We start from the raw sequence: 26,744 nt of genomic DNA on the forward strand, positions 1-26,744 counted from the left end.
TTCAGAAGAGTCTGTTTAAGAGTGTGGGGAATTTGAGGAATGCCTTAAACTTATCTTTTTCTCTCTATGGGGTTACCAGTATGTGGTGCATGAGAATGAAACAGGAGGGAGAAAGAGTGTGTTTGTGTGGGAGCGTGCTGGTTAACATATGAAATGATCACAGAGTTGAGTTTCTTGCCTTTTATGTAATACTCATTTGTAAGCTGAGACTTTTAGTCTCACCGGTTTTCATACCTGTGTGATGAGATTATATTAGTTTTGCCTAATATGTTCTAGTGCCAAAGAGAAAGACAATTCCCTCTTTTTTCCGAAGTGTGAAATAGTTTTCAAGTGGAATAAAAAAAGGGGGGGGAAGATGACTGAGTATCAAGTGAAATAGAAGTAAGAGTTAAAGAAAGAGATACATTTCCAGGGGTTGGATTCCTTTCACACCTGTGAAATTTTCAAAGCTACTCTGGATTCAACTCACTCTGACTAACTTACGACAGTGTCTCCTCTTTACTTACACCCCAGGAATATACAATTTATTTCTGCTACTCCTTTGCCAGTTGAGTTTTTAAAGTTACTGGGACAAGTATTATCTCTCAAACATATCTTTAAAACCCCAGTAAGCTAGGAACTGTAATATTAGTTGGGACCTTTTGTAATAATAATTGTATTACGTACTGTTAGTTACTTGGTAGGAGCCTGATCCCACAGGCGCTTTAAGTGCCAGGCTTTCCGCTGAAGATGTGAACATGAACATCTGAGCTTGTGACTCTCCAGTGTTGAAGACTGGGTTTCCTTACCTTTATTTCTTCTTATATCAAGCAGCTGAAAAAACCCCAATGCGCCCCCCCCCCATCTCTTTGCAATAAAGTAAACTGAGCTAACAAATTCTGGAACGTAACCGCAGAGTTAACTTCCTATTCAATAAAATACTGTGTCCTAATGCAAAGGAGGCATAGAAGGCAATGTTTTGTTTATTGAAGGTTCCAAGGAGCACAAACCATATGAGGAATCTTATTACCTTAATGAGAAGGTAATTATTCTCCATTGGTTAATATTTTTTATGGTTACTACAGGAATATAAAAACTGTTTAAAAGCAATCACGAAATAAAGAATGTCCGGTCAGTTTATATCCCCTGTCCCTTAGTGCCTCTGTAGGATGCTTCCAGAAATCATCTTCCTGTCAGGTGATATCTGGACTAGTTGTAGGGTTAATTATTGTTGAACAACTTAGTTTCAAGGCCGGAAAAACACTTGTTACCTATTTCAAATATTCTTTATCTTTCTGAGTACCTTTCTCCTTACTATCTTAAAGTATTCCAACTAGCATTGAAACAGTTCTGAAAAGATAAGTTAAAATATTTTTGGTAAATCCCCTCATGAAAATTTCACAGGTTTTGTCTACACAGAGGAGTTCTACCGTTAGTTTGGGTGCTCTTTTCTGTGTGAGCTGAAATGGCAGTACTGACAAAAGGAGCTTGTGAAACTAATTTGGTTAAATCAGTATAACTTTTTGTATAGATGAGACCTACAAGTAGAAAAGCACTTTACTTTGTTTGTAATATTGTCTGTCTTTGCCCCACTTGAGAACACGAAGCACAATGCTCATCAGTGCCGAGTGAGTGCATGTACTCAGCAGCTCCGTGACAGACCTTATACCAAAAGGTGGAGATCGGACACTGGGCTAGAGGGATCCTTCGTTCAGTGGAATTACTCCTGTGCATTGGCTGGTCCGAAATCTGGAGCGATCCAGAGTGAATCTAGAGTTTTCAGATACTTCAGACACGTGGGATATTTGGATTCCTTTTTTTGGACCAATCTTTTTGTGGAACAGCGAATTCCCAATATTATCTGACTAGTTCTGTTGGTGCTATGTTTTCTGACAGCCTGGGCTTGACTGTCTTCTCAGATCTGTTTTTACTGTGCAGGATTTAGTAAAAGGAATAGCTGTGACATAAAGCTGGTATAAGGAGAGAACAGATCCCTAATGAATTATGTAATGACGGGCTTAGATCCTCAAACTCATTTAAGTCACAAGCTATAAAGGCAGAAAGAGACAGTGCCTTTCTCATTTCAGCTACCAAATCCATCCAAATAGACATGTTCATTGCCAAATTTTTATTCAGTTTTCATGAAGAAGAAATAACTATATGTGTTTGTAACATATATTGCACGCAGTATTATCATAACATCAAACAAGCTTTCAACTGTTACAAGTGTTTTAAGCCTCTGTAATAAAGAGGGCATGAGGGAGTTGCTTCAGATTTTTTTTTTTTTTAAAGGAAAATATTCTCAGCAGCTTTCAATAAGAGTTTTGTTATCTATTCTGCTCCACAGACAAATATGCAGGGGTGCTGTTCTCCTCCTAATGTGAAGTGCTTTCTTAGGTTAATGACTCTGAGTATTTAAAATGGGAGCAATCGTTTTAAGTGTTTTGTTGTACCAACAGTAGAAGCCTCATTGAGTTAAATTGGTTTTGCTACATTATCTATTGGATTAGCAAACCGGTTAAGAACTGATGTGAGAGCTTTAACTTGGATAAATCCTTTTATTCTCACCCAGAATCAGGCCAGACATTTCTGTATATTAACCTCTTAATAGTGCTGTCACTGCCAGCGTTACTTTCAAACAAATCATGCAGCATCTTGCTCCTCTTCATCTTGTGCTTTCTGATTCTTGCAAACCTCTTGAGGCAGCAGCAGCTATTTTTTAACATAAATAGAGTAGTCTGCATAAGTGCCCCACAGAAAGCGCTCATGAATATAGAATGGTACTTTCTCTTCTGTTGTCAAGGCCAAAGTAGAGTTTTGCAAGCCCTTGGGCACCGAATAGGCAGGATTTAATTATGGGATGAAATCTCTGAGGTTATTTTGATTTTCCTTCTAATGCATTTGATCTTCCAGTTCAATAGTTGGAATGTCTATTTTGTCCATTTATAGAAGCTCCAATTTCTGTATATCTACATTTTATTAACACTTCACATTTAGAATGATTACATTAACACATATCCCACTCCTTTTCTCACAGACACCCCAGTCCATAGAGCAGTGCTCTAAATTGCTGAAAGGAACACAAATGGTTTCAGGTACAGCACAGAAAAAGTGCCTTCTGATCTGTCACATACTTTTTTTTTTTTTCCCCCTGTCGCCTTGACACTAATACAATCCATCCAAAGTCAGCATTCAACTGACATAAAATTTAGTTTATTTCTGTGTATTAAGGGCATCATGAAATTAGAGTTGAACAGGGCGCTGTCTTTAGATGTTAGTATGTCTAAAGTAGTAATGTCTGATTATTTTTGAGTATGATGATTTTAAACGAAGGGAAAAAAAAAAAGTAAAGCACATGCAAAAGTACAGAAGATTTAAATTTATGCAAAACTCCAATCATTACACCCTATTCCTGTACTGAAGTTTCTCCTCAAGAGAGTTTGAATGGCATCTGACTTTTCTATTTCTGGCTCTGGAAACAGATTTAAGAAAATCCCACTCTTCATGATGGAGGTGTTTTGTCTTGTGCTACTCATGCGGGTGCAGTAACAGTAACTGAAACACCTGCTCTCCCCGCTGAGTCACCTTGTGCTGGAATGGACACAACTGCCATATGTGTGCTCACAATGCACACTTCTGACTGCCTGCAAGGTTTTGAGATTTTTTATTTTTTTTTTTCCCCTTTATTTATGCTTCTGTCTACAACACTGTGATAGTCTAGCATTCTGGCTTTGTTTTGGGCTTTTTTTTGAGGAAAAGATTGCTGCCACCTTTTCCTTTGATCAATCACAAATGAGCTGTGCACCTTGAAGATCTGAAGTCAAACTACAGAAAAAATTAATTGAATAAACCTTTTGAAGAAGTCAGCAGGGCGTGCAGCCTATGACTGTCTCCCAGATGGAGAAGCAACTAATTTTGTCCAGTAACCCCATGTGATTGCTCAGTTGGCTTCAGTGTAAGGAGTTATGTCAGGTGCACAATTACAAACTATTACTGCTGAAGTAATTAGATTAGACATTGCCTTTATAGTATCTGCAGCCACCTTCTTGCTAATTACTCTAAATAACCAGCCACTGAACACTAGAGAGACTAGGTCGATGCTTTGTTCTCTGCTCTTTAATAACTTGAATTCCAAAATCATGGATTACCTTCTTATGATTTACACACCACAGGAACTTACTGCAAGTATTTCTTCAGCTGGATCTAGTCAAAAATTTCACTTTTAGCAGAAGATACTGACCCTGACAGGCAAGGTCATAAACTAATAGCCAGAGAAACCAGCAGGATACAAAAAGTTAGATTCTCCTTTCAGAGCAGTAGTTAATCTACTGATTTTAAACCAAAGATTATTTCTGATCTATGCAAGTGTGACAGAGAAGGGTAAGGCACTATGGCCTTTCTAAAGGGTGTAGTACTGTTGTGGTGATACTGTTCAAAGTGCTGAGCAGAATATTTCAGACTTGCCTACCATCTCCCCTTGCCTATGAAAGTGCATCATCCAAGAGTCACATTTAAAATTCCAATGCTTCTGAGGCCAGCTAAGAATTACATCAGGTGTAAATTGAAAGAACTCTGTTTTAAGCTGAAAGGAGAGGTAGAAAGAGGAGTTAAGATATGTCAAGGACCTGACCCTGGATCGTGGAAAAAACAACAACTTAGTAAAGAAAAGGCATTGTAAAGTCATGTTTCTGCTGTTTTCATTCCACTCTGCACTTAAACATTACATAAAATAGTAAGAATTATTCAGAAGAGAGCAGGAGGGGTTGAACTTCCTTGGGAAGAAACTAATTATGACCAAAAATGCACTTAGGAAAAAAAAAAGGTGTATTTCTGTAATGTAGCATTTCATTGACATCAGGAACAAATACCAAGAAAAATAAAATAGAAAGAGAAGCAGGAGGAAAAAGAGACCCCCGATTACCTTCATATATTGAAGGAGATGCAGAATTTCATTAGTTTTCTAGATAAGGAGAAAGTTGAGTGATACTTTGCTTGAAATTCAGTATGTGAGCGTCTCAGAAACTATGGTACATAGTCCTAGCTGGATGCACTTACCTAGTTGGATGATAAGAGTTTCTGTCTCTCCTGAAGGGTGTTTCTTCTGTAAAACTCAAAAGATACAGGAGTTAAATCAGTGTCATTGTACCAATTGTGCAGCTGATGCAGTGAGAGAACTTATCTACGATTCCCCAACAAGTCAGTGGCAAGATCTTGGAGCAGAATCCAGGTGTCTCAGGCCAGGGCTGGACTGGTGAGACTGTGGAACAATCACAGCTTGGTGGCAGCTTGTGCTTTCCAGCACACTGTTGCAGTTTTTCCGTTATAACAGAAACTAAAGATTGAAGCCTGACTTACGATGGGAGCATATTTTCTATTATAGCTCAGTTTGGGATCATTATTTTTTTCTTCAAAACATTCTCTTACTTCAGTGATATTGAACAAATCTTATTGTAAGTTATAAATCTGTGTTAAAATGCTCAGTCTTTCAGTGCTGGTCAAATCAAACTATATGTCACAGATAAGGCAGGAGGAATGTGCACACTCTCCATGGGATCAAATGCTTGTTTCATCCTTATTGCAATTGCAACTATTAATCCATCAGCCACTACGTTCAAGATCCCCATCTTCAAAGCCCAGCACAGCTCTTCCTCTTATCGACATCTTTTAGCTTGTTTAATCTTACACCTCCCCAGTGCATTGCAGCTTTCAACCACTTGCTTTGCTTCCATCTTTCCCTCCCTCTCTCATTTCATATTTTCTTTTGTGTCAGTCTCTATATTTAAAACAACCTCTCACTTTCAAGGCAACTAAATCCACCAAAAAAAAAAAAAAAAAAATTTCCCTTTTGAAGTGTCTTACTTTGCTTTCCTACACTATTTCAGTTGTTTTGATCCATATCCCAATATATTTAATGTGGAGGTTTTTTAGAGATTAATTGTGAAACTTGTGGTGAATACTGTGTTCATGAGTTCCTGGAATTATTTACAGAACAAAGTGTTATTTTGCATGAGTTGGGCGAGAGGATCTAGTCCTGAATTAAGGACTGTGTATGAGTACTCACAGATTTCATTGTCAGATAATGGAAGTGAAGAGGCCTAATGTATTAGGTCAGCCTCTGAATAAAAATGGCAAAAATATCCAAAGCAACTGAGTAACTCAAAGCCAGTTATGACTTTTTTTTACTTCACTCAGCTATTTAGGGACAGATGCAAAAAGGATATTTTCAGAGGCACACATGGTAGACTTTCACTGGAAATTAACAGAATGAATTCTAAAGTCCTTCCTGAAAATGGAGTCCGAGTTCCTTCACTGTCAAGCCCCTTTACAATTTTTCCCAATCTAACACAGGAAGCCTGAGCTTTCCCTGTGTTTCTAAATCACTTTTATCTATTTTGGGGTCTAATAAACTAATAAACATTACAGTGTTTAAGTCTTTAAAATTTCAATAGCTTAGATCTGAAATGGAAGACAATCATTATTAACAATCCAGTAGAATTTTATGTAGTATATTTTATTTCATGCTGTGACTAAGAGCATTGAAATATTTTCAATACTTTATCCAAGACAAATAATAATTTAAGAAAAGGCCTCCACTCCCCTCTATTCCCATTAACTTAGCTCATGGGATTTTTATGATTAAAAACTCCAACTTTACCACTACTGTTAAACCTGGAGCAGCCCACAGAAGGCCAGATGCAGAAAATCACTTATGTGTGGAAATGAGGAATTAGCTCTTCCATTACAAAAAAGGAAATGATCTGAGTGTGAAAAGCCAAATCTTCATTACCGATCAACCCTTAAAGTGGAGGAAAACCATGGTAATTTAAGATTTACTTCTGCTGCAAATATGTACATATGAAAAATTGTCTCATGGGAATACAGGAAATAAGGAGCTGGGATTGTTTGGCAGAGTACAGTTATTACTGTATCAAATCAGATCGGTAATAAATTGCTGCTTTTAGTAGGAATTCATAGCAGAACCTCCTTGACTTTAGAAGTGTCTCAAGCTCATTGGAAAATATTTTGAAAAGAGACGGATCAATACAGTTTCAGCAAGGCCTTTTTAGTCCGTAGGTATTGTTCAATTTGTAGCTCTTCGCATGATTTTTTTTTTTTTTTTTTTTTTTACATTGTGTATGCAACCCAGTATATAACATTGACTGCTGCAAAGGCTGCTGGGAACACGGCTCTGGCATATATATCAATGGTATCAGCATCAATGGGCTTAAAGAGGGACTTCAGACCACTCTTTTTATCCAGTTTCATTATGTGCTGCCGTTTTGTCTCTCCAGTTTCTATTTCTATTGTGCCATACGATCCAGGCAGGCTTCTGGGAATTCGGTGCTGCCTATTGGAAATGGCCAGTTCCTGGTTCACACCAGCTATGGAAAGGGAAAACAGAACAATGGCATTCTTCACGTTTATCTGCAAAGGAAAGAGGAGAACCTATAATAGCAATTTATAGGGCAGAGGTGTAGTGTACTTCATCCAAACTAGCCGTGATACCGACAGGGTGAAATACCTGTGAGATCCGTAAGGGCTGAATGGTATTTATCACTTGCTTTGGCAGAAGGACTGCTGAAAGACTCTGCCACCACGTCTAAATTCTGGTTATAGTTTTACATGCTCCAAATTACCAAGGCACAACTGGGACAGCATGCTTAGGCTCCCTGACTGAAAATAATTGACTGACTTTAGGGAGACAGTTATCTCATTGTGTGGCCAAAGCCAATAAGCAGTTCTCAGACTCTTGTCTTGAGAACTTGAGAGAACATGGAGGTCGGACAGAAAATTAATATGGATCAGTTGTAACTGCTACAGCATAATAAAATGAAGTAATAGCAATCATAAATAATACCCAAGGTGCCAGAAAGTTCAAAAATATGTAGGCCTGGACTAAAAATTGTGAATTGTCAAGAAAAAAGTTCCTTAATCAATACACTCTGCTTCATCACTGACATGCATGTACATACATGAGGAAAGAAGGAAAGCCATCTGGAGTTCCTGGAAGAAATTTCATCCCCGGACTCCTTTGCTCAGTTTCAATGGGCTTCCTATCTACATAACTCATATCCCTGCTAATTATCCCTGTATTTATCTTAGGCAGTTTAGGTGTAAAAAAAAAAAAGGTAATCTCCAGGGCAAAACATTCAAGACTACGGGCCTAGTTTTTGATTTGCTGACAACATTTTATTATGCTGTAGCAGAGCTAAGAGAGTCTTAGCAGAAGCAGCTGCTAAAGAACAGCTTCTGAGGAAAGGCCTTTCTTCCCCCTCTCATGTAATACGGACCCTACGGGAGCAACTCAAGGTTACTGTAACTTACACTGAGGCCTGGACAAATATCAAAGGGTCTAAATATATTCTCAAAGTTTAAAGTGTACAAATCCAGCTCAAGACATGCTTTTCCTCTCTTCTTATTCCTTCTCCGTTATTCTCCATTTCCCATCTTAAATACAGCAACAAACCATGTAAGAATATGTTGTCTTTACTGTTAACCATGCTGCGAGGGGAAATTAGCAGTTGCATTTGTTTGCTTGTCATATTAACATGTCAAAAGAATTAACCAGGAAATTTTTTGATTTCTTTTTTTTTTTCCAAAAGGGGTAGAAGAATTTGCTTCCATAGTAAAAGGAGGTCATAATGCAGGGTGATGGCTTTTGCAAAGTTATTCACTGTATTACACTTACTGACCTCTCCACTCTGCCTTCTCGCTTTTATCTTGTTCTTTTGCTTTTTCATGTAGTCAGCATTGAAATGTGCAAATGCATACTCTACCAGTGCAGCGAAGACAAACACGTAGCAAATCCAGAAGTAAACGTCAAGTGCCTTGATGGCAGATGCTCGCGGAAGCGAAGATCGGGCACTGACCATCAGCGTGGTCATAGTAAGAACAGTAGTGATACCTGCAGTGTAGTGTGAGAAAATTTACTTTAGGTTTCAAAGCCTACACTATAATAACTGTATTTACTGAAGCTGAGGAATATTTTTACAGCCCCTTAATAGTGTGGCTTCTAATTTTCCAAAGAGGGGAGCTTGTGGAAGACGGTGCATTTGTATGACTAAGGCAGCGTTGAACACATTCTTCTCCCTTTTGTTCTAGATCAGGACAAAACCAGAAGACTTAACCCTCAAAAACTTTTGTGTCTGGACTTGCAGCCCTTACTCAGGCAAACAGATCCACAAGCTCTAGGAACGTTTTTTGGTTACTGTCCCAGTTCCTTCAGATCAATTCTGTCATACATCTGCCTCACATTCACTATTGCTTTTAGCCATCTTTAGACTGTTATTTTCTGTTCTGTACTAAGGCAGCTGCTCTGATAGCATGGCAAATTAAAACGTGAGGGAAATCTTTTAAAGGACTGTCTCTTCTGCAGATGTAAACATAGTATTCATAAATGCACCTTCATGGAAAAGGAGGATTATTAGAGAGCATAATTACAACTCCAGCATACCCTTCCCCGTTAGTTCCCCAAACGATCCGTTTTACCTAATGACACTCTGGCAGGCACGGCTGACTGACTGATCCAGAAGGATACCCAAGACATGGCCACTAGTAAGATAGAAGGAACGTAAGACTGAATGATGTAAACTCCTCGATTTCGCCGCAGGTGGAAGTGGAGACTGAGCCTGGGAAACTGACCTGCTGGAAAAAAGAGCAGGCAAAGAAAGATTCTGCCTGAGTGAATTACAATTAAACCGATATACAAAATATCATTTTCTATAATGACACAGATCTACATTCTTAAACATCTTTCAGAAAGGATCACAAAAAGCTTTTTTGAATGTTGTTCAGTTAGTCTTCACAAACCCTGCACAAGGTACTGCAGTTCTCATCAGCACTGTTAGCTAAGAATAGGTCAAGTGATTTGTCTCAGGTCATATCAATGCCAGATCTGAAAATAAAATCATGAGTCTTCTCGAATAACAGTATTGCTTCAAAATGTGTACTGTCTTATCATCTGCTGTAGAAAGTCCTCCAGATACTAAATTTAGATTTTTTAAAAGGCCAAGTTAATTTCAAACTCAAAAAAGAGCTTAGAGGAGATGTGCAGCATAAATGAGAATCTGAATACATGAAAGAGGATGAAAAATCAGCAGGAAAGAAATTACTCCAATCTTTTACAAACATTGCAATAAACCCAGTGATACGCACACACACCACTGACTTCTACTGGGTAGAATTAGAATGATCTGACTGTACGTCATAAGTCTCATAACATCAGGGCTAATGGAAATTTTCCTTTATCTGAAGTTGTAAATTAGGTCAAGAAAGTGTGAGCTATACCTCAAGTGGTTTTTATCAGGTGTTGTCAAACATACCGAGCTAAAGGACATGGTATGCTACAGTGGCTCCCTGAAGGCTCAGCACAGGTTGGCATTTTCTACAAGTGTAGGCTAAAGAAACCTCTTATCAGAAACCTGACAGGTCTTAAATTAGTTCTTAAGAAGAAGGATTTTCTATTATAGATATAAGGTGGTTTCCGTATGCAGGGAAGTCAGATACTGTCCCTGAATTGAAAACAGATCCTGTTACCAGATTTGAAATTCATCATTTCTGTTGTGAACTGGTAATTGGTAATTGTGAACTGAGCAAGCTGCAGCTTATCCAGCCCATGGATCTCCTCCTGGTTTTCTGACCAATGGTAGACGATGTCCTCTGAAGAGTAGCCATCTGCCAAAAGAAAGCTGAATAAACACAAAGTTTGAGGAAGAAATTTAGAACTTAGAGGACTCATAGTGAAAGTCCTCTAATTCCTCTGCTATGCTGATTTTCATCGGTCCCATCGCAAACATGCTGTGATTCAGTCTGGATAATTCACTGTCCTGGCAACATCCATGCTGCCAGTGTCACACTGGGGTAGCTTTCCTACAGGGAGAATAATCCAAGTTGATTCACACTGACTAGCAATATGTGCTATGGCACAACGCACTTCGGTGTCATGAGAAATATTCAAATTATCTCTCAAAAAACTCATTTGCATACTCACTTAAAGTAGAGTAACTGTTACTGTAGCGCTCAAATTAGCCTACTTACCCTGAACTGTGCTTGGATCTCAGAGTCACAGAAATTCCTGATTGTAAAAGAAAATAGCTACCAAACCTAATCTATCTACGCCTAGATAGATCAGAGTGTAATTGGGTACTGCAAGTCTGTCCCCAAATTCAGACATTGATTTTATGAGATAGGTATTCTGTACCTGCCAGGGAAACAGATTTCCTTTGTCAGGAATTTCCCCAGTGTCCTCAAAAATGATGTGTTCAGTTGGCTCTATACCTCCCCGGGCAATCCCTAGAGTACTTTTACAAAGGGACACTGCATGAAAGTAAAGTATAAGGCTGAATTGTTTGTATGAATCCCCACTCTTGGAAACAACTGTTAGGGCCTTCCCCAGGCTTGAAGTAGTTTAATAAGAAAATAGTGTCTATGCAGGCTGCCTACGCATTGTTTTTCTGTCAGTTCTCCTAACAGCTCTTGAACTTAACATTTTGAAACCAAAATGACAAAAAGGTAAAGATTTCAAATTCTTGATTCTTGAAATTCTAGATTCTTGAAAGTTTTGTAAGAAATGCGTGTGTAGAGAACAGAAAATCAACTCTGTGCATCCAGTTAGAGATCCAGCAGTATAACTCAGACCTGTGTCCATTCTGATTGTCACCAGCTAGCGTGTCAATCACCGTGTATATCAGCCTGCTGATGCCTGCGCTTTGGCATGGGGGGCAGGAGGAAGGTAACTGCTAGGGAGAGGTGCAGGGCACCAGGGACACGAGAGAAGGGGGGAGATATGTACAAGGGGATTTATGTAATATGCAAATCCATAGGAAATCAATCTTTGCTAGTTTTGCTGTTAATGGACAATTTGCTACTAAACCACTCATTTGTTTAAAGAGGCTTTATTTCTACCTGTTTGTTTCACTGAAATCAAACCCCTCAAATTCAATTAAAAAATTCAACCACCACCAAAACTCCCTGCAGGACTTGCTGGGAAAGAGAACTGATTGCTGGTTCACTGTCTGCTGCCTCTGCATTTGGTGATTACATAAGTAAAACTGTAGATTGCTATTTTTGACAGGATAAAATGGTATTGTGGTTAATTGCCTAGAAAACAAAGTCAGTGCTAAAAAAGAAAAAGGGAAACTTGCATCAATAGGCCAATGGATCTGCTCGGAAACTGCTATTCACAAATCTCTGGAGCCCTCAGGACCTGTAGACTCCTCAAATATAAAACCCACAAAAGGCCAGGTGCATTATCATTGATTGGGTGGCCCCTGCTTGTCAGTGGTGAAATTTCATTTAAAAGTATTAATGTTCATGGGAATTACACGCTGATCATAGATAAAATACAAGTTGGATGAAATAGAAATTCATTTTTCACCCGCCTTTGTGAGTACAAATGAATTTAAGCCAATCCCTGCGGTATTCTGATTGATTTCTGTGTAACAGATACTGGAGTGCCTAGGCAAGCAAGCTAAACAGCTCTGTAGGGGTTAGTTACAATGGCATTCATTAAAAGCAGGGAATTCTTTCTTTTTCCTGTTTTCTCATAAAGAAAAAAATAGCACATCAAATTTTGCCCGTGGGTTTCTCTAGTTATTCTCACTGAATTTGATGCAAACCTCAGTAATGGTAGTGACTGTCACAGTTGCACTAGGTTTTACATCAGGCACAAGGATCCAGACATTTGTCAGCAGGACTATAGGTTGTTCATCTTCACTAAATTAAATCCTATAGTTTTGAATTGGATAGGAGCTGTACTGCCATTGAAAAGTCCATAGTCTAGTGCCCGGCACAGAAAATGAAGGGATTCATGTTTGCATCCTTTATTTCTAAATCCTAAGGCACCCCTTACATTTCATTGACTAAAGCAGAATCATTCCAGCAAACTCCAGCCAGCTAAGTACCATATACACAGGCTTTAAACCAATCCAGATTATAGAAAACACTGTACTCAGCCCTTACAGCTCTCCAAATCCAACATGCATTCTTGCTCATCCATTGGATACTTGGAAAGGTCCATGTCACAGGCCACTGTTGAGGTAATCCTGTTCCAAGCAATGTGAACACCAGTTAGTTGCATTCAGATAGAGCCTTGTCCTCAGAAATCAAAAGACTATATGGAAAAGTTTGAAACCTTAATACTAATACAGGGAATTATTTTCTAAATCCTTATGGCTATTACTAAGTCTGTGGGAAGGCCAAAGGCGGGGGCAAACTGAAGAAAGGTCAGATGGCTTCTCTAATGTTAGAGGATGCTTCAGCTACTTCTGATGATAAAAATGAATTTTCTGAGTCAAATCTGCTCCCATCCACTATCAACAAGATCACTATCAATATCTTAAGGGTGACTTTGGACTTACAGTTTCAAGGTGCACACTCTTTATTCTTCAGATTATTACACAATTAACTTTAAATACTGAGTTCTAGCAAGAACACTCTTCCAAAGTGAGGAAATATTACTTTGTCTGTTTAAAAGATGGGGAAGCTGAGCCTAAATCAGGCTTATAGTTCCCTTAGAAAACAGTGAGAATGGGGAACAGAATCTCTGCTTTGTATTCAGCATCTCCTTGCCTGGTGAACAAATAGTTATGAGGTGGTTATCGCCCACTAAGGACATTCTGGAAGTGCTCAGTGATTATGCAGTGGAAAATGTGTTGCCAAACATACCTTCTGGGCAGTGTAATCCTTGTAAAGCAAAGGGATTTCTGATAGCAGTCACCAGTACTTTCTTCCATTTTAAATTAATAATTATTTTAGGAAATCATCCTAGGCAAACTGAATGATTGCTTTATAGTCTGTTCAAAAATTTGATAAATGACAGAGGACCCTTGCACTCTTCTCACTCACCTGATGCTGTATAAAATGACTCCATCTGGCTGGAGCCTGATAAGTTTGTTTTCCACAGTCACATCATGGAACCAGGCAGACTTGGCATTTACTATGAAAGTATCTGGCAGCCAGAGCTTGTCCACAAAGCGGCTGTCTAAGCCCAGAGTTTCATTGGTGTGGTTGTAAGATAGACGGTCATCTCGCCAGCTCTGGTGCAAAAATACCGTCATGGTATATTCCTATGACAAGAGAAATCCCAATAAAAAAGTGATGCTAAACAAACACACTGATGTCTTGGGACTTGGTCAAAAATCATTGTATTAGCCTAGAACTGTATTAACTGCTTCCAGTGCAATAAGTATTTTTTACTCAGTCAACCATAGAGCTCCACAAGCATTTTAATTTCTGCCATATGCTTCTACCATGGATAAACCCGAGATATCAAAAAGTGATTTGATGTCAGTGTTTTATATATAACATGCTGCAAGGGCTGCATATGTCTTAATGAAGACAATCAGTTTATGTATCTCCACAAGTACAGCTCCTAGTTTTGAGGGTTTTATAAAAGAAAACTAAAAAATCAGGTGAAGTTATGCATCTGTAATAAAGGGAAAGGATGGAGGGCAAGTAAAAGTTCCAGTTTTAAAATTCAATCTATTGTGTTTCAGAAATGCAGTTAATCCATGCCTATGCTTGTTTATGTGACTTGTAAGTTGTTCTACTCCACTGCTTTATTGGAAGGTCTTTACACAAAAAAGAGGAGCATCTCACAAGCAATCGTTCCCTTAGCTTCTTTTTGGAGTATCTGTGGTGAAAAGGAATTTGAACAGAAGTTGGCATTAATGCTTAAAATTAGGCTTTCTATTAGTAAGTGTTGCACAGATCCAACCTTGCTCCCTGTAGTAAGAAATCTCAGTGACTTATACGTGGCTAGATTCTTGTAACTGCCAGTGTCTGCCAGAAGAGACTCTGCCTGTGTCTTAAAATAAAATGTTTGTTCTTTGCAGCATCTCCTTGCTGTAATTTCTCCACTCCAAACCCGTTGGGGGATCAACTGTCTCTATTTAGTTTGTTTTCTACACTCCCTGTCATTGCAGTACACACATTCACAACTTGGTAGGTTTAACTGATAACATACCATGTTCACTTCTGAGATGTGGTCGATGCTGGCTACTTCAATTGCAAGAGCAACATTAACAGGAGGACCTGAGAAAAAATGGTTGAATGGGGTGATTTACATCATCATAGTACCTATAAAAACATAGATGACCCAAGACTGTTAATTCTTTCATACAGAGTGAATTCATAAAAGTGTTTTTTCCAAGATAAAAATGCACTTTCCAAGTAAAATCTACCTTAAAGCAAGAGATTTAAATCTTTTACAGATTGCACCCTCAATTTCCAACAGAACACCTCACTTCAGTGATAAAGGACATGAGATATAATCACAACTACTGAAAATTATGGAATCCTTTCTGGAAACCACATGATCTAGTTTAAGACAGTATGGCTTCAAGCAAATGCAGAAACTATCACCATTTAATGTAATCCAAAATTCCTTCAACTTAGATACCAGTGATTTAAGAACTGTATCAGCAACAAGACTGCATTGCTAGTTCTGTTGTACAGTCTATCTTTTTCCAAAATCAGGCAAATTGTTGATGTTTTTTATTTCCAGTGTCCAAGTAACAGATAATCTTTTAATCATGTAGAGGGTGAAGTTCACATAAACACCAGAGGGTAGGATTGTAAGAAACAAAAGCAGCATTATTCTCAAAATCTCACCTCCAATCCCAGGCCTGAAATTACGTGCATACCCTTTCATTAAATCATCCAGGTTGGGTAACCAGGATATTTCGATGTTGGAACCTATGTAATCTCCGATGTCGTTCATAGCTCTAGGTAAAAAGAATAAGTATCCTTTAAAACTTGGCCATGTTTACAAACAGAAGAATAACAGAAAATGGAAGACACTGACTTCTACACCTACAGTATAATCAGCTATATTGGTAATTTAGTGGAAAAATACTGTGTATATAGATGGGAAAACCATTTCAGATATTTCTGTTTAAACCAAAACATATTTCAGGCAAGACTATGGCCTCTTTCTGAATTACAAGCACATACTTTTTTAAGGTTTTTCCTTTTCAGAAAATCAGTAGGGAAAAAATATATTTAGAAATGTAAAGAAAACATGAGGGAAACCAAGATACTTTGTACACTGCGTAAAATGCATCTGTGGATGCTGAAATGCAGCTATCTGGGTAGCAGGACACAGCAGCTGTGAGAGCTCCTCGTACCACTATGGAACAGCTGAGATCAAGAAGGCTGGTGTATTGTCAAATGTGATGGGAAAGCAGTACAAATTACACAGCTGGAATTTGGATTTAACATCTCTGATGCTGTGAAAAGTACCATTGGGCCTCAGAAATAATGAAAAGCGATGGTAATAGAAGGTGTGCAAGCACCTGAAAACTGCAAAGAGATGGTCAAAAAGGAGATCTCGCTTAAAGAAAGTGAACAGCTGAAAGCACAGAACCACCAAAGGGGACATCCCCATGGCCCCGACCCAGCACGGAGCTGCCCGTGGGCCGGACCCAAACCTCAGCTGTGGTGCTGAACTCGGGAGGTGCTGTGCATGCTGCCCAAGCCCTGGTGGTTCTCCCTCTTTCTGAGCCAAAATTGGTGCCTGCCTACGGTCCAGGCGACTCAGGAGCCTCCACAAACCTGGAGAGGGGCCCCTGGCTCTGCAGGGTGAAGAGCTGCCTGTAGTGGTGAGGGCATTGTCCTGGAACCTGAGGTGTTCTCCGTGATCCTAGAAATGCAGGGGCAAGAGTCCTGGCTACGGGCCTGGATCTGGGGCCATTCTGGTCCATGCTCTTGAGTGGCAAGTGAGGTATCCATAGCACTGCAATGTCTCGGTCCCACTCCACCTTCCTGCAGGTGCCCCAGAGCTTTGGGCATCACGGGGTGGTTCCATCACGCTGGGAGGGCCCCAGCTCACCTGCTTGTGCTGTTCTGTGCTTGCCAGCGTCAGGCAGTGTGGGTGTTTGGCCATCTGTCCTCAGGTCAGGCGTGGGGGATGCCAGAACGCACGCGTCCCTTTGTAGTCGCTCCTGAGACCTGATGAGCCCCCAAACAGGCAGTAGGTTTTGTTTGGGAGGTGATGTGTTGCTGTCAGATTTGTGCAGCACGCCACAGTCCCCCTCCCAGAAATAAGGCTCCATTTCTCAGATGCTAGGCTTCTTTCGGATCTAGCAATGCTCCTTGGGGACATCAGCACAGTTTCTTGTGGCCATTTTCCACCACGTGAGAGATGCCAGCGCCTCAACCTTCCCGCTACAAGCAGTTATGTGGATATTCCATAATCTCTTATAAACAAAGGCAAGCTTATATTGTCTTCATAACTGTTTAAACTGAGCTGACAGACTTCATTTCAGGAAGATTTCTGCCTGCTCACACAATTCCTCTTGCCAGCACTGTGATTGACATGACAGGAATAGAGAAATGAAGGACTGTGACGACGTCTACCACAACTATTTGCAAAGAGAAAAATTGCTGGTGGTTTGAGAGGGCCAGTATCTGAATGCAAGTACTACATCAAAACTGTCTGAGCACTGTTTTGGCATCTTCCACCAAGTCCAGCAATAAATACGGCGTTTGAGAGATATACATCACTAGCAACAGAAGAGAAACTCATTAAACGTTGATGAAAGGCTGCAGAATAATATACCATAGACATATTCTGCCTTGGTACTTACATAACTTTCTTGGAGTGTTCATGCGACATTGACCCACATAAAGCACATGTTTTTTTCTCTCCAAAATATGCCAGACTAGGCATTCAGCTCAGCACATGCAGTTACTGCTAGCACAGTAGCAGAGTATCCTACAATAACCAACTGTTCTTCTCACAGGGGACTGAAGGAAAAATCTTTGATTGCCCTGGTTATAAAATTCCTGCCCCACATGTATGGAGTCAATTATAGAAGGAAGGAGTTGTGGGATTACAGTGTATAAATGTATGTTCTGAGCTGCAGAGACACTGAAAACTTGCATTAATGGAGCTGTCAAAGCTTAAGTGACCTTAAAGCACAGGGATGCTGCTCCAAAGTGAAACTTCATAGTTCAGGGCAAAATGTTACATTTGGGCCTGTATATTAAATTGCATTTATAATGTTTCCTTGCTATGAGCACACTGTTGCATGTTCATCTCAAATATTTCTCAGGTTCCTATACCTCTCCTGAGTAAGGATCTTGGAAAGTGCAGAGCAGTATTTTCAGCTACATCAATTGGAATAACATAACAGATTTAGACAAGGGCTTTGAAGATTTATAACAGATGTTGACAGAATTTTTTTTTTTTCCTTCTTTATTGGGTCTCATCAACTATATAAACACTTATTTCTATCAAACTGCTGTTTTCTATGTGCTGGTCTTTCAATCATCCGACTGTCAGTATTTACTTAAATGAAACAATAGTTTCATAACTGGCAAGATGCTAAAGGTCTGGCTTTCTTCTGCACTACCATCAGGCACTGCAGTACAGAAATTCTTTCATTTATTTTCATTCACATTCACTACCCTATTTTTGGAAATACTAAGGCTGTCAGTTAATACAGAAATATATTTTTAATTAAGGCCTTGGCAGATTAAAGAGTATGAGACTATGTTAAAAGTATTTTGTTTCAAAATGGACTTACTGGTAACTTGTAAGTCTCAACCATAAACACATAATGATATTCCTAATCCGTAAAATATCTGAGCTCCTTTTATAGGTAAAGAATGTTACTTTAAGTCTTTTCATAATTAGAGTAAATAACTAGAATACGCTTGAATTAATATATCTGCCTAAAATCTCTTGGCTTTTTCAGTAAAACATGGTGCTTTTTGACTCCTGTTGCTAAAACTGCAGTCAAGTCCTGTAGGGTGTTCTGAAAACACTACACAAGTCAAAAGGTGACTACAGCGTAGTGACCGAGCTTGCGTGCCCCGCCTGGGAGGATGGGAGGATCTAGCGTATGCTTCTTACATAGATAATAGCAGGAAAGTGCTAGGTACAAGTCGTTGTAAAAATTAGAATACCATGTATATTTATGAGTACTATACCTGAGAAAAATCATAAAAACAAATTCTTCTGCCCCCCTTTCCCAATCGGTATTGCTACTTGCGTGCATCCAGAGCTCGTCCCCAGATAACTGACTTCCAATCAGTCACTTGCTATAAAAGAAGTAATGCCGCTATAAGAACTGCCGGGAGCCTCGTCTTTTTTGAAAAAGTATTTACAGTATGCTGCAGTTATCCGGTGTCACTATCCTATTTAATGGCATTAAGGAGAGACACAGAGCTAAAAGGAAGTTAAAATGACGAGAGCTGGGTTAAAAACTGTGGGCTGTAGCTTGCCATGTGTTTTAAGCAGATTACAATCTAGAGGGAGTTTTATTTAAATATCCATGACACAATTAAAAAGAATCTTGTTTCTATTATTAATAAAGCCTTAGGGTCAGATCATCAGCATAACAAATGTGTTGAAGTTAGCAGAGCTATATGCACTTAATACCAGTGGGGATTATTAAAGTATTACAGCTGAAATAATTTGATTGCTAGATTTACTTTGTTGATGTTTATACTACTGGTTCTTTTTAAATTTCTTTGAAATGGGCAACAAATTTGTTCTTACTCAGTTACTGCCACTCTCACACACTAACTAGCATGGTGCTCACATGAGAGTGTGAATCAGAATAACCTACAGTTTCGTTTACAAACAGTTATCACTGAGTTACCAAAAGCTTTTGCTAATATTAGGCTTTTTTCATGCAGATGATTAAGAGATGAGCATCTCTTAGATGAGGAAATGTTGAGAGAACTGGGACTGTTTAGCCTGGAGAAAAGAAGGCTCAGGGGGGACCTTATCGATGTACGTAAATACACGAAGGGAGGGTGTAAAGGCAGAGCCGGGCTCTTTGCCTGGGGCCAGCGACAGGACCAGAGGCAACGGGCACAAACGGAAACCCAGGAGGTTCTGCTTGAACAGCAGGAAACGCTTTTTCCCTGCGAGGGTGACCGAGCCCTGGCACAGGGTGCTGAGGGAGGTTGTGGTCTCCCTCCTTGGCGATATTTCAGTGCCACATGAACGTGGTCCTGGGCAACTGGCTCTGGGTGGCCCTGCTTGAGCTGGGGGTGGACCAGATGACCTCCAGAGGTCCTTTCCAACCTCAACCCTTCTGCGATTCTGTGCACCTATATTGTACCTTTAAACTACCCAGTGATCACTTCAAACAGCCGTATTCTTCAAATTACATTTTGTCAGACTGATACGGAGGCTGATGGAGAAAGAGAAATAATACAGCCATAAGAACTAATGTAGCAGGGGCTGTAGGCCTGGGTGTGTGATTCAGCATCGTGGAAATGAGTCCAAGTTCTACCTGTGCCAGTTGATATGTGCTCTTTAGGTCTAAGGTCATCCCAGGTCCTCCAGCACAGTAGAAATCTCCCCTTCCCCTCTTTTTTGTCCCTCAAAAATATTAGGTTAGGGTTAGGGTCCCTCAAAAATATTGAGGGAACCTAACCCTATATATTGAGGGAGAAGAGAAATAATAAACTCGATAATATTATTCTACCTATAATATTTTCGTTTCTTTTTTTCTCTGATGAAGACAAAAGTGTGACTATTAGCAGATAGTATAGCAGTCCTCAGTCAAAAATTATTATAATACTTTCATGGCACTTTACAGGCAGTTTGTGGTAACTCCTTTCTGCATTCCTCTAGACCTTTGTACATCAGATCCAGTGCTTTAAAGTTACATGAAGGATGGTGGGATAATTTCATTCATCCTTGATAAGCAGTTGTGATTATATATGGCCTAAAATATTATTCATTTATTGTACCTGAAAAAGGAAGACCAGCATAGAAAGACACATTGGAAGGGATTAACTTTTCATAGTGTAAGCAGTAAAGATGAAAAGAAATGAAACTACTATTAGTTGATTCAGCAGCTTGGCTTCCCAACATAAGCTGCTGCAAAGCTTGTTTTAGTAAGAAAAGGACTTTGTAAAATCAAGCTATTGATTTGTAACATTCAAGGGGTGTAACAGCGCGTCAAAAAGCTTATCTTTCCTTTGCACCAGGCCAGAGTGGGTGCCTAGCTGACTGACTGGCAGCACAGTCATGTGTATTAATATCACTCTGGAAGTCATTCCCAAATCTAAAGCTGAAGATGGGTTTTCATCCACACTCTGTCTCATTTCAAGCAGATACTCTGGAGAACATATTTGCATCTGTCAATATCTGGAGTTCAAACATTGTGAGAACTTCAACAGAGCTCGTTAGCAGTGGAAAAGAGATTACTGCTGTTTAAAAGAATAGCTAGTTCTCTTGCACACCAGACAAAGGGGAGAGGAAATTGCCATTGATAAACCTGGCAAAACTGTGAAGTTCTTCTTTGCCTAACAAAACTGTCCTTGACAGAGGTTAGGGAAAGCAACAGTCTCAAATGCCAAAGAAATGCATCTCTTTCAGAGACAAATACTATCAGTTCTAGGATAAAAAGTCCACACATCCCAAAATCCTTTCCTTTCGAGCTGCCATCTTTCTCCCAGCTGCTGCAGGACCGTTGTGTTCTGTAATGTGGAGTGACCTGGAGGAGAAGCATCGGTGGACAGCACATCTTTAAAGGGCTTGTCAGGTATTAGCCTGTCTTCACTATCTTCCAGAACATTGCTTGAAAACGGTTGCTAGAAATTTATCAATATTACTAGAAAAAAATCTGTATTTAAATTACACCAAGGAACGAGGCAATCTATATTTTCTGTGTGAATGAGTGCACTACAGCAGCTGAGCAAGAGATAACATTAGCAATATTATTTTTGCAGAGCAGTGCCAAAAGCTCGGCAGCATCTTTAAGTCGGTGGCCAATGAGATACTGATTTTAGGTCACACTTGTAGGGAGAGAGCACTAACCTTTTGACAAACATGTATAGCAGTAAGATGTGGAAAATCACTTTTTGCATCTCCTGTCTCTTCTTTAAATTGGCTAACCTGATTCTTTTGGGGACTGTGACATTGTTGTTACACAAATCTTTTAACCTGGTAGATGGAAATACTGGTTTGACTGATACTGAGGACTGGGATGGAGCACAATTCATTTTCTCTGAGATAATCTTTTGGGGTAAATGTCCCAGATGTCATTGACACCCAAGAAAACTTTTTCTTGGGAAAAAGACAAGGAATATCCTGCAAGGTCAGTGAACAATCTGGCCTCTGTCAAACTCCAGGATTATCCAGAGCACTATGTGTAGCCTTCCCATCTTCCATCCCTGACTCCAAGTGAAGCTCACTGTAAATATGTTTTGTGTTTCAAAATGTAATTGAAAAAGCATTAGGCTTAATTCACGGCAACCTTTTGAACATAAAAGCCCTTATTTCCTCTGTGTGAGTTTTAAGCTACAAAAAATGAACCACTCTTTGCATGTATTCACATGTTAAAGCTGCTGTTCCATGGATAGAAGGAGAAGGGAGACACACAACAGAAGGACAATTCTATGCAAATGTACAGAAGTCATTTAACACAGTGGAGTCTTAAATATAAAAGATACCCCTATTTTTAATTAGAGAATTAAACCCTCTTTCAGTAAAGAATGACAAAGTACAGACATACACCCCAAAACTTGTTTCAATAGTACACTTTCCCCGCACAAATGAAGAAATATTTCACTATTTCAGCACATTATTTCATTCACTATGACACACATATTATTGCGGCGTCCACAGCATATCCAACTCTGACAAAATAATGGAAGTTACAGTCTTTGCCCCAAAGAGCTGTCAATCATATAAATGCCAAATTTCTTGCCACTAATCACTGCCTCAAGCAGACCATAAAACAGTACTTTTTTAAAATGTTTGCCTGAAAACAGCACTGGCCTAAGTAGGATGTGCTGACTTAAGTTGCATTTGCCTCACTCACTTCAGCCAAATAGCACACATGACAGAGAGATTGCTCCAAATGCAGCTCCCTAAAGCACCCTGAAAGGATATTCAAAAATGCCATGAGGAAGCAGGCTACATGTATTCCCCACTTCCCTCCTCTGCCAAACCCTAACATTACTTTAATAGGTAGTTTTGCCTTTGGGAAGTCTTATGTCATACCACTGAGTTCAGAACTCGCTGAAATGTTCTTGGGTTTTGGAATAGGTTTTGCTTACACCTGTCAATATACAGTCCATACAGCCCATGAGCAGAGAACCTGGTGGTGTTGGATGGCCTCTGTCATCATAACCACAATCACATGACACTCAGAAACCAAAATCAGAGCAATAAGTTGTAGCTGTTGGCAGTTTTGCCCATTATTATAAACCCACAGTATTAATAAAATACTGCTCTTCATAAAAGCATCACTTAGCAAAAATAATTATATGTAATATCATATTACAGAACTCCAAGGAAGAAGAATAAGGAAGTTAATGTGCTTCTTGTGCCCTTTCAAGGGGAATTATTTCATAGGTCATCTATGTTTGAGTAATTTTCCTGATGCAAAGATAAAATTCTGGTTTAGTTCTGTTGAACTCATCAAAAGTACACATGGAAGCAAGGTTACTCACTTTTCACAAGATAAACAATGTTCTGCCATAGCCTCTCTAAACCCTGCATCTTCAGAAAACCGTTGTACTAACCAGAGCAGCTTTCTCTGACCACTGAATGTCTTACACGTTTGCATATTTGGAAAACTACTACAAACTGAACAGCTGGAATTTCACAAGCCGTAATTTGCCTTGCCTTACTCTGCCACGAGTATATATGTTTGTAACAAACAACTCATCACTATTGTGTAACTGGAGGAAGAAAGTCAAGTAACTAGGTAATTAATCCAAATATAAAATAATCTATCCAACAAATTATAGGTTGCACATATCCTGGCAGTTGCTGTGCCTAGAAACAGACCTTGAAGACAGAGGCTGAGAAGGCTGACTCTTCCTTAAAATTCTTTTTTCCCTTCTTTTATACTCAAACATCACTTTTCAATCAAAATCCTTAATGCTAGCTGAAGTGCAGATAGAGAAACAGGATCATTAAAATTATGGGCAAGATCCTGATGCCCTTAGGCCATGAGCAGTATTTTCTCTGCCTTTACTGTAACACTGGATTGCTTCAGAGCTCGAGGGTGTCAGGATCTGACCCTGGATAACAGATTCAAGGTCATTGAATAAATCATTATGTCAGTCCTGAATAAGAGCAGTTGACTTAACACTTCCTCTAATGCAAGATGCTTTTCCTTCCCAGTGAAAAAAATCAGATCTCACTAATTAATTCCCAAAACTATAACAGCAATGTTATGTCTTACTACAATTACCACTTTGCTTCTTATACTCCTCTGAGGCTATTAATAATGTCTGTAAAGTAGAAGTAGGAAGACCCCTTTAACACCACACCATCTCTGCATTGGATGATGTAGGCATGTTTTTACATGCAGCAAGTTCTTTTTTACTCCCCCTTCTATTTTCATTGCATAATCATGGCAAGCTTTCTCCACATACAGCCTCCAGATCTGTAGAGAATATATAGAGAACATAGCTGGTTGCCTAGCTAACACCTTCAGAATAAATGTGACTGAGAATTGCAAACATACATCTTTACAATTCATGATTTTTAGAAATGGTTGGTGTTCTTCACCAGATCTCCACTAAGATCTCTGCCAGTCTCTTCCTCTTATCTCAAGTTCAGGAGAGTTAATGAACCCGTTAGAAAGGAGTGTCTGTATTCGGGGGGTTTAAATTGTGCCTGTGGAGGCCCCAAGGACGGATGTTCAGTTAGTGCCCACTGGCAGTGGTGGGTTTTCTGGGAGAGTTCCATGTTCAGGCGGGCCCCCTACAGAGGTGGTGAGGGGGGTGAGGCTGCGCTGGGATGTGCAGTGCCCTTACAGAGAGTGATTGTCCCCAATTTAGAGTACGTGCCCTCGGGAAAAGGCTTCCACAGGCACCCTGTTAAAAACACCCCCCTTGACTGACCCAAGAAACTGCTGCTCGGTTGGCAGAAGTGCATCCTCTGCTAGAAAAAGAAAGAAAGAAAAAAAAAAAAAAAAGAAAAGAAAAGATGGAGCACGCTGAGGAAACTCTTAGTCAAGACCCCTTTTTCTACCGAACCCTCACTCCAGCAGTCGGAGCCCTGCCGTGGGGAACATCCCGTGGGAGCCGCGGGCAGGGGAAGAGTAGCAGCTCCAGGCAGAGCTGCACTTGCCAGCCCGGCCCCGCCGCAAGAACGGCTGCTGGGGCCGGCCTAAGAAAGAACGAGAAGGCGTTTTCTTACCTGATACACCTGTGCTGTTGGGTGCACAGTAGAACCAAGGCAGGAAAAACCCAGGTAAGAAATTCCATTTTACTCCCATTTATTAGAGAGCGGCAAACAAAACCCAGGTTCCCTGGCTCTCGGGGCAGCTCCGGAGCTCCGGTAGTGTTGCCATCCTTGCTGTGCTAAGTTGCGGCTGAGTTTCAAGCAGGGGGTTGTTGCTCAGCAGCAGCAGCAGCAGCAGCAGCCCCCCCGAGCCGAGCCGTGCCCGGGAGCCATGCAGGCAGCCCGGGGCTGGGGGGCAGGCACCAGGGCAGCTCTCCCCACCCCGTCCCCGGCGGGCTGGCACCTCGGCTCCGCCGGCTCAGCCCCGCTCGGCTCCGCTGCCCGGTGCCGGCATCCCTCCTCTGCCGCGCTCAGAACCGCCGGGCTCCTCCTCCGGCCGGTGTGCCCGGGTGCAAGGCTGGCTGCTCAAAATAACCTCCCGAGCGACAGATGAATCCCACCGAGCGCGGGGGGGAGCAAACGAAAAGTGCTCCGGAGGTCCTAGACATGTCCTGTGCAAATAATCACAGCGGGGAGGAGGAGGAGGAGGAGGAGGAGGAGGAGGGAGACGGAGCCCGAGCGAAGGGCGAAGGCGATTTAGCCATAGAGCTGGAGCAAGCTCGGCTTGGCTGGGCTGGGAGCTGGGTTTGCGAGCGGCAGGATGCGCGGAGTGCCACCGCCCCCCTCCCGCCCCCCCTTCCCCGCGCAAATCCCGCGGCACCGCTCCGCGGCCACCGCAGCTGCAGAGCCCGTCTGCCAGCAGCTTTCCGAGGGAAGAGGGAGTCTGAGCAGGGGGACTCTGGCGGGGGTCAGGTGCCCCCCTCTTCGCTTTCTAAAAGCCGTCCCAGCCTGGCGGCACAGAACCGAAAGAGGCAGAGCCAGGCTTTGACAAAACTTCTGCCTCGTCGCTCTCAGGTTCCTAAGGGGCTTCTCTAAAGTGAAACGCTTCGGGTTACTTCAGCAAGCAGGGAGCTGTGAAACTGCATTTGCAATCCTCCATCCCACGGCTGCTCGGGGGCTGACCGTGCGGCTCCGGAGGGCAGCCCGGCCGGGAGCTCCTCGGGACGGAGTTGCGTTTCATCTTGCAGGTCAAAGTCGATTTTCTCCTCCATATTCGCTCTTTTCTTCTCTCCTCCTCCACCTCCTCTGCTTTTTTGGTGCTGTTCAATCTAGAATGACAATTTGAAAACCAGCCCACAAAGGAAACACTGTGAAGGAGACATTTTCAAGAAATTAGATCGTAAAGCAAAAATGAATGTGCAGAGATACCTTAAGCAAATGAAAGGATGCGCCTGGGGTAAAGTGTTCCATCTACCTCTTCATATACTTAATTTTCTATTATTATTCAATACCAATATTTCCCATGGCAGCTCAGGGGTGGTGGGTGAGAGGAATAACATCCCCGTGGGATCCAGAAGAAGAGATGTTCTGATGTACACACCACACACACAAACGTCCCTACACGCACACAGACGATCAAACCCCATAAATGTGGAAGTATGAAGGGCGGTGTGTGCGGTATTTTCTTTCTGATCATTTCTTTCCTCTGCCCATTCCAATGGTCATGCCTGTGGCTAATGCACACGAAGGATGAAAACACCTCAATTTGAAC

At 40.8% G+C, this 26,744-nt stretch overlaps 2 protein-coding genes across 4 annotated transcripts in view; one reads left to right on the forward strand and one right to left on the reverse strand.

The window, feature by feature from the left end:
* Nucleotides 1-26,744, forward strand: part of CFAP74 (cilia and flagella associated protein 74) — an 89,847-nt gene that overhangs the window by 8,439 nt on the left and 54,664 nt on the right. The window lies entirely within an intron of this gene.
* Nucleotides 6,545-25,631, reverse strand: GABRD (gamma-aminobutyric acid type A receptor subunit delta). Its single transcript, XM_074925015.1, has 9 exons — nt 25,109-25,631; nt 15,592-15,704; nt 14,945-15,012; nt 13,825-14,045; nt 12,940-13,022; nt 10,516-10,653; nt 9,469-9,624; nt 8,673-8,884; nt 6,545-7,404 (listed from the first exon to the last, which is right to left on the reverse strand). Exons 1-9 carry the CDS (start codon nt 25,174-25,176, stop codon nt 7,105-7,107), a joined length of 1,359 nt encoding a protein of 452 aa, XP_074781116.1. The 5' UTR covers nt 25,177-25,631; the 3' UTR covers nt 6,545-7,104.

This window comes from Athene noctua, chromosome 22 (genome assembly GCF_965140245.1).
Source record: "Athene noctua chromosome 22, bAthNoc1.hap1.1, whole genome shotgun sequence".
NCBI classification, from domain to species: Eukaryota; Metazoa; Chordata; class Aves; order Strigiformes; family Strigidae; genus Athene; species Athene noctua.

What these genes read in the sequence shown, in the direction of transcription:
- GABRD (XM_074925015.1), bottom strand. Translation starts at nt 25,176, where the DNA reads ATGGAATTTCTTACCTGGGTTTTTCCTGCCTTGGTTCTACTGTGCACC. An exon ending in CAACAGCACAGGTGTATCAG is followed by an intron (nt 15,705 to 25,108) that starts GTAAGAAAACGC and finishes CTTTTTACCTAG; the next exon opens with AGCTATGAACGACATCGGAG. An exon ending in GCCTGCCAGAGTGTCATTAG is followed by an intron (nt 8,885 to 9,468) that starts GTAAAACGGATC and finishes ACTACACTGCAG; the next exon opens with GTATCACTACTGTTCTTACT.